The following is a 7,014-nucleotide window of genomic DNA, read 5'->3' on the forward strand; positions in this document are numbered from 1 at the left end:
CCAGTTCCCAGCAGGTCATGCCCGGGAGGGCACTCAAATGCTTAGTTCTCCTTGCCCACCTCCATCCCACCGAATCTGGGGCTTAGACCTGCACATGTCCCTGTGGAAGTCTGGGCTGTGCCCACCATCCTTTACCTCTCGTGTCCTCTGCAGGTGTGAGATGTGAGCTGACAAGGACTGCAGGCAGTGCTCGGGGCTGAAGTGCACAAACCACAGCTGGGATGGGCTGGTTAAGGAAGGAATCTTTCCCTGCTTCCCCCTCCATAGCCCTCTGCTCCTTGAGGATGGTGGTACAGACCTTCCAGAAAGCAGAGCTAAGGCAGATGGTGCCCATGGGATGCTCAGACACAGTCAGGACCCAAACAACTTATCACACAGCTAGTTTTAAGCCATGAGGGTCTGGGCTAAGAGAAAACCTCAGGCTAATGGGGAAGAGAAGTGGCAGAGAAAGGTGACATTGCCCCAGAGGGCAGCCAGTCCTTCTCCCTCACCTCCTGCAGCCTGGGGTGGGAGAACAACAGGGATAACACAGGGTCATTGCCCATCACTTATCTCAGTGACCTTGCAGCTAAATAAACTGGTGAGGCACAGCCACTTAGCTCCCCTAAACCCCTTCCTGCTTTCTTGGCTTTTTTTTTCAAGGATTCATTCCTTTTGTTTTTTACTGCTGGTCTACAGGACAGAGAAACTGTTGTGAAGAGTTTTCCAAGAGCAACTTGTTGGGGATGGGGGTCCTGCCAGCTCTGAGGCAGCCAGAGGTCTGTCCTTGTACATCTACTCAACCTGCCATCATCAAGGGGATCCAGGAACAGCATGAAGCCAGAGGGGTAAAATGGATCTGACATTGGAACAGACAGTAAATCCTTGGGTTATTTGCTGCTCTCAGGCAGTTCTGGGACACTGAGGTGAAGGTTTGTTGGATTAGTCCTCACTTGCTGAGGTGTAGAACTGTGCTGATCTGAATAAATATGTAATTCAGGTTTATAAGTGTTTCCTCCTCATCCTGCATGACTTCAGCCCTGCCTGCTCTCCTGCAGTATTCCTGCCCCCTTCCCTGACCTGTGCTTCATCCTGGGTTGCCTCTCCAACTGTATTTCATGCCTCTCTATAGCTCTCTCTTTCCCCTTCCTTTAACACATTCATGGGGTCTTAAAACTCTCCTTTTGCCCCTTAGTCTTCATCTAGTCCAGAAAAAGTATCTCTAGAAAGCAGATACTGAGCCCAGGGATGGGAATTCTGGTTTTCTCCATTTTGGATTTTGAGGGGGACATGACTCTGGTTTTCTCTGTGTTGTTTCTTTTGGGGTTTTTGTTGGGGTTTTTTACCATGGCTGTCACTCTGCTCATAATAAGAATCATCACTGTCACATAACTATAATACACCTTCAGGAATAATTACCTGCCCTAAGGACTAATCCCACTTCAATCTTTTAGGCTCATTATTTCCCATTGCCTTTGGGCATATCTCAATCCCCAAATAAAGGAGAAGAAAAAATACCCAGTCCAACAGGAGAAAAAACAGATCCTAGAAATCCCAACCTCTGGATCAATAAATACCTCCACATCATCAGCTACCCAGGAGGGATAGGAACAATTCCCTGCAAAAGGATACTTTCAGGATGCTGTGTGGCCCATCCAGGACATCTGTAATCCCCACAATTAAATTGTGCTCCATAAAGATTTCATTGACAGCTGCCAGCCTCACGTCTGTGTTCATGTTTATCTGTTAAAGAATGCAAGGAAAATTAACACACAGTACAGCAAAAGTCAGGTCAGCCTATGGCTATAATCTGCAGCTGGATAATCCCAAATACTTGGTTTCTGAAAAGAAAACAGTGACATGATCAGAATGTGGCCAGGGCAGGGCTGTCACCAGCCCTCAATATCGGCCTCACCATCACTAGCAGATGTCTGTGCAGACAGAAATCTCACTAAGGACTATTTCTGTTATAGACAAGATGCCTGAAGTGGATTTGACTTCCAGTGTCATGTTCTCTCTTCCATCCCCAGCAGCCCCAGAGGAAAGGGCTCCTCTCCTGAACCTCTGTGCACCCCTACATTTGCCATGCTCTGCAAGGGTTTATCTCTAGGGTGACCTTATTGTGATCTTCCAGTACCTAAAGGGTAAAAGAGAGCTGGAGACTTTGGACAAAGGCCTAGAGTGACAGGGCAAGGGGGAATGGCCTTAAACTGAAAAAGGGCAGGGACAGATGGGATATTGGGAAGGAATTCTTCCCTGTGGGGGTGCTGAGGCACAGGCACAAGTTGCCCAGAGAAGCTGTGGCTGCTCCATCCCTGGGAGTGTTCCAGGCCAGGTTGGATGTAGCTTGGAGCAACCTGGGCTGGTGAAAGGTGTCCCTGCCCATGGCAGGGGGGGGAATGAGGTAAGCATTAAGGTCCCTTCCAACTCAAACCACTCTGTGATTCTGTGATGTCCAGCAGCAGCAGGAGGTTTGAGCCAGCCTGACCAGCTCCAACACCTACATTTCAGGCATTACAACACCTGACTTGGCTGTACAACATCCCTTGCCTGAACTTGATCCCTGAGTGCTGTAAAAACATTCCTTCCTCCTTAGATAACTATATTCTTTGTATATATATATATAGGAGAGGACCTGGGTCCTCTTACCTTCCTCTGTCGATGATCAATAACCAGGATCAGCACCACAGTGGCTGTGATGGCAGCAAGGGTCACCAGCACACTGGCTAAAAAAAAACAAAGGAACAGAGCTGGACTGTGGAGTAAAGGTTTGTCCAGAGGGAGATGTAGAAAACCTGTAAAAAAAAAATAAAAAAATCGATAGACTTGTGATAGTCACAAAGCCATGAAAGTAAGAGAAGTCATGGGAAGAAGAAAACTACCAATTCCTTCTCCCAGGGTAACACCATAAATTAAGTCACACAAGGTTTTCAGAGGGTGAGAAAGGACAGAAGTTCTTTCCAGTAATAAATAGGGGAAAGAAAGGACTGGAAGGACTGAGTGAGCCTTAGTTTATTATAAAATATCACCAGTCACCAAAGACAGAGAGGGAATTATTAATGATGATCCACACCCAGGAAGGATTTCAACTGAGTTCTTCCATTTAGATAAGAAATGCACTCACTGAGGCATATTGATAATAACTCTAATAGTCCCTGTATTTAGAAAGCTCCTAGGTCAAAGCACTCAAGGTGGTGCAGAAACCATCCAATTACAATAACACTCCAATGGTGGACACTGACACTGAGCTCAAGGACTATGTCAAGGACTGACAAACTTGCCATTTTCATAAAGACAGGCAAAACTGAATTCCTGTACTTCAGCTAGCAGGTTTTGGGGCAGGAGGTTGCCTAGAAGAAAGTATGACATGTACAGCACAGTGTGTCACAGCATCATCTTGTAGTAACATAACTCATTTCCACTGAGCAGGCACCAAACCCCTCAAAACACTGAGCACCAGTTCCTACAATATTAGTGAAAGGAGGGAAGGACATACAGAATGGTTATCCAAAAAAATAAAAGCAGCTCAAACAACAGAGTCAGATTTAATCATACCCTCAGCTCTGCAAAGTACCATGCTGATGGTTGGATCTCTGGAGAAGCTTCCCTCACCAGAAGAAGACAAGGAAGGCTAGATAACCCCCCCAGTAACCCTCACCACAGCAATGGCTATCTGGAATGCCCTGGAGTTGTAGAACATGTATCTCCTCACTTCAGGCTTTAGGACAGCATCTTGGATCAACCTCCTCCACTGATCCACTGGCACCTGCTCAGGGAACAAACAGAAAGCTGTAGAGTCACGCTCCACCAGGGTCCCAGTCCCAATGGAACCAGCTTGGGGAGTGATTATGGGGCCAGACTGGCACTGCAACCCAAATCTGTGTCCCAGAGCACCTTCCCACAGACCATATCTCCAATCCCATCCATACAGCTGTCACAGACCAAAAACTTGTGTTCTTGCCTCATTTGCAGTGAGTAATATCTGCCTGGAAAGGGCATGGAAAGTCACAAGAGAAAAAATTACTTCTTATGATGAAGGACAAGACAAGACAGATCATCCCAGGGATGTGCTGCCCCATCAGAGTGACTTTCAAGCAATTCACTTCAACCTATGATGAAAGAGTTTCTTCGTGGAGGTTTAAGCCAAGATCATCACAGTTGATTTGCAATCTATGGGGAATAGACTTTAGTTGGACTGAAACAAGTGTCTCTCAAACCAAAAAAACCCACAAAGTCATCTGTGATGTGGGTGTAAATGCAAATTATGCTAATCTAGGTGGTATTACCTCCCACAGGGTCCCCAGGGGAGCTTACCTGAACCCCAAGGGACTTCAGTTTCTCTGCACAAAGCTCCATGTCAAAGGAGGAGTTGGAGCAGGTGTTGTCCATGCTGAGCACCATGAGCACGTGGCCATCGAGGGGTTCTGCAAGAGCCCAAAAGAGCCATGAGCACAGCACTGCAGGGGATCTTCTCCCAGCAGCTAAGGAGCACATGGCAAAGGGAAGGCTGAGAACACAAACCACCCTGATGTGTTGAAAAAGAAACCAGAATCCCCCTTGGATGTTTCTAGGAACATCACAAGATGCTCTGGAAGCAGCCTAATGTCCCCTGGAAGAAATCAAACTGCAAAAAGGGAGCAAACCCTAAACATTCCAGGAGTGAGCAGTCAGACATAACAAGAGATAACCTGATGCTCTGATCTTCAGCATGATAACGTCTTGCCTCATCAATCCCTAACTGAAAGGATGATGGAATCACACTGCTGGGTGTATCTAATCTACCTCTTAGAGATCCCCCATGCCTACCCACCCCACCCACCACAAGAAACACCTTGAGCAATCAACCTAAAGTGCTTTCCAGTAACGACATTGTCTGGGATGTGGCAGGGGTGGCCTGGAACATGTGCCCCATAGATCCTCCAGCCCCAGGTTCCCTGCTCCAACAGTACTTCTGGGCAGGATGGCTCTGCTCAAGGCTCTCAGCTTCCCAGTGTCAGCTCAGGAGAGGATCAGAGATGTAATCTAAAGACCCAAGTTGCAGTCAGGAGCCTAAAAAGTGTGAGGACAGCCTGTCCTAGATTTGAGGAGCAGCCTTGGAGCTGTGATCTCCAGGCATCCCATCTGGTGTTCATCTAGAGCTTACACAAGCAGTGCTACATCAAGGGGAAGAGTTTGGGTCTAAGGAAGTGACTTGTTCAGCCAAGATCCTGTTTCACTGGCACATTTTACTCAGCTTTCCTTCCTCTTTGCAGCTCCAGGGTCAGCCAAGTGTCCCTGGGCTTCTCCTGATGACACTTAGTGCTCTCCCAGACTGCTGTGCTAGATGAAACACCATGTGTGCTCACCTTTCCCTTCTCCCCACATATATCCTCACCATCTCTTCACTGCTCTGGAGCAGAAGAAGCCAGAAGAAACAAGGCAATTACATTACAATAGGGTGTGACTGCATGGAGCATCTCCAGGATCACGAGGTCCTGTTTGTTTGCTGAGGTTTATCTCCTCCTGACACAGAGCAGTGAAGTTTCTGAGTAAAAAGCAGGAATAAAAGCAAATGCCCTCAGCTTTTGGCTCAGCTATCCTGTTCTCCAGGGCTTTGTTCAAGTTCCTCAGTCAAACTGGATAACAAGCTGAGGTATCTGAGATTTACAGAAGGGCTCAGCTCCTTGACCTCCACTGGAGTGACCACAGCTGCTTTGTCCCTGCAGGAACTGAGAACTACAGAGTTGTCATGAACTGACCAAGCTAAAAGGGTGTCCTGCTGAGCAGGGAGGTCTCAATTAGAACAGGCATCCATGGCTCTGCACCTCAGGCTGTTTTGGAATATGTGCTGCAGAGAGGGAACAAATTGTTATCATAGAATGGTTTGGGTTGGGAGGGAACTTAAAGATCATACAGTTCCACCTCTCTGCCATGGGCAGGGACACCTCCCACTAGGCCAGGTTGCTCCAAGCCCCATCCAAGCTGGCCTTCTCAGGGATGGAACAGCCACAGTTCCTCTGGACAACCTGTGCCAGTGCCTCAGCACCTCACAGGGAAGAATTTCTTCCTAATATCCAATCTAAACCTGCTCTCTGTCAGTTGAAGCCATTCCCCCTTGTCCTGCTGCTCCAGACCCTTGTAAACAGTCTCTCTCCATCTCTCTTGCAGGCTCCTTCAGGCACTGGAAGGCCACAAAGCTTTCTCTTTTCCAGGCTGAACAGTCCCAATTCTCTCAGCCTTTCTCACAGTAGAGCTGATCCATCCCTGTAATCACCTTGGTGCCTCCTCTGGACTCATTCCAACAGGTCTATGTCCTTCTTGTGCTGGGACCCAGAGCTGGAGGCAGCACTGCAGCTGGGTCCCAACAGAGCAGAGCAGAGGGGCAGAACCCTTCCCTCACCTGCTGCCCACAGTACAGCTCAAGTTTCCCACAGATTTCTTGACTTTTGAAGGCCAAGAGAAGAGGACTTCCAGGGTCCTGCTTTTCAATAGGTTGATGTCCATTCATTCCTATATATGATGCTTTCAAAAAAAAAAATCCAAGTGTCTCTATTCCCTTCCCAAAATGCTGAAACATCCATAATGTTTTGCTGCTCCTGTTAATGAACACCTTGAACAAACCTGTCTGTGGTTATTTTAGGGGCACTGTACTCAGATCTGCCTCTCTCCTTATGCACAAGCTGTTCTCTTACCTGTCACCCACTGCAGGGATCCTTCCTTTAAATCACTCTTACAGTAGAGGAGGGAGGACCCATTTTTCTCAGTTCCACCAGTCTGGTTTTTCTGGGCCATGCTGAAGGTGTCTCTCCTTGAGGGATTCTATGTCATCTTGTCAGAAATTCAGCATTTATATCTGCCTTATCTCTCCCTGCTGAGAAGCACCAATTCAGCCCCACAGCAGCTGGTTGGGGAGCAGGTTGTGACACCCTCACTCACACTCCCACTGATGTCTTCCTTGAGATGCTGCTTTCCATGAGCCAGGAGGCATTTTCTAGACCTGAGAAGAGAAGCAGAAAATCCTAAATCTTGCAGAGATAGCAAATAAAGGATCTCAGC

The 7,014-nt window shown here is 47.6% G+C and overlaps 1 protein-coding gene across 1 annotated transcript in view; it reads right to left on the reverse strand.

The window, feature by feature from the left end:
- Window positions 1-6,750, reverse strand: part of LOC103800268 (chromosome unknown open reading frame, human C9orf91) — an 8,601-nt gene extending 1,851 nt beyond the window's left edge. Inside the window, 7 exon segments of the mRNA XM_009072640.1 lie at window positions 136-216; window positions 1,612-1,722; window positions 2,629-2,717; window positions 2,720-2,774; window positions 3,638-3,745; window positions 4,294-4,403; window positions 6,651-6,750. Coding sequence (XP_009070888.1) covers window positions 136-216; window positions 1,612-1,722; window positions 2,629-2,717; window positions 2,720-2,774; window positions 3,638-3,745; window positions 4,294-4,403; window positions 6,651-6,750 — 654 coding nt within the window.
- Window positions 6,751-7,014: the final 264 nt, after the last annotated feature.

This window comes from Acanthisitta chloris, unplaced genomic scaffold, assembly GCF_000695815.1.
Source record: "Acanthisitta chloris isolate BGI_N310 unplaced genomic scaffold, ASM69581v1 scaffold8184, whole genome shotgun sequence".
NCBI lineage: Eukaryota > Metazoa > Chordata > Aves > Passeriformes > Acanthisittidae > Acanthisitta > Acanthisitta chloris.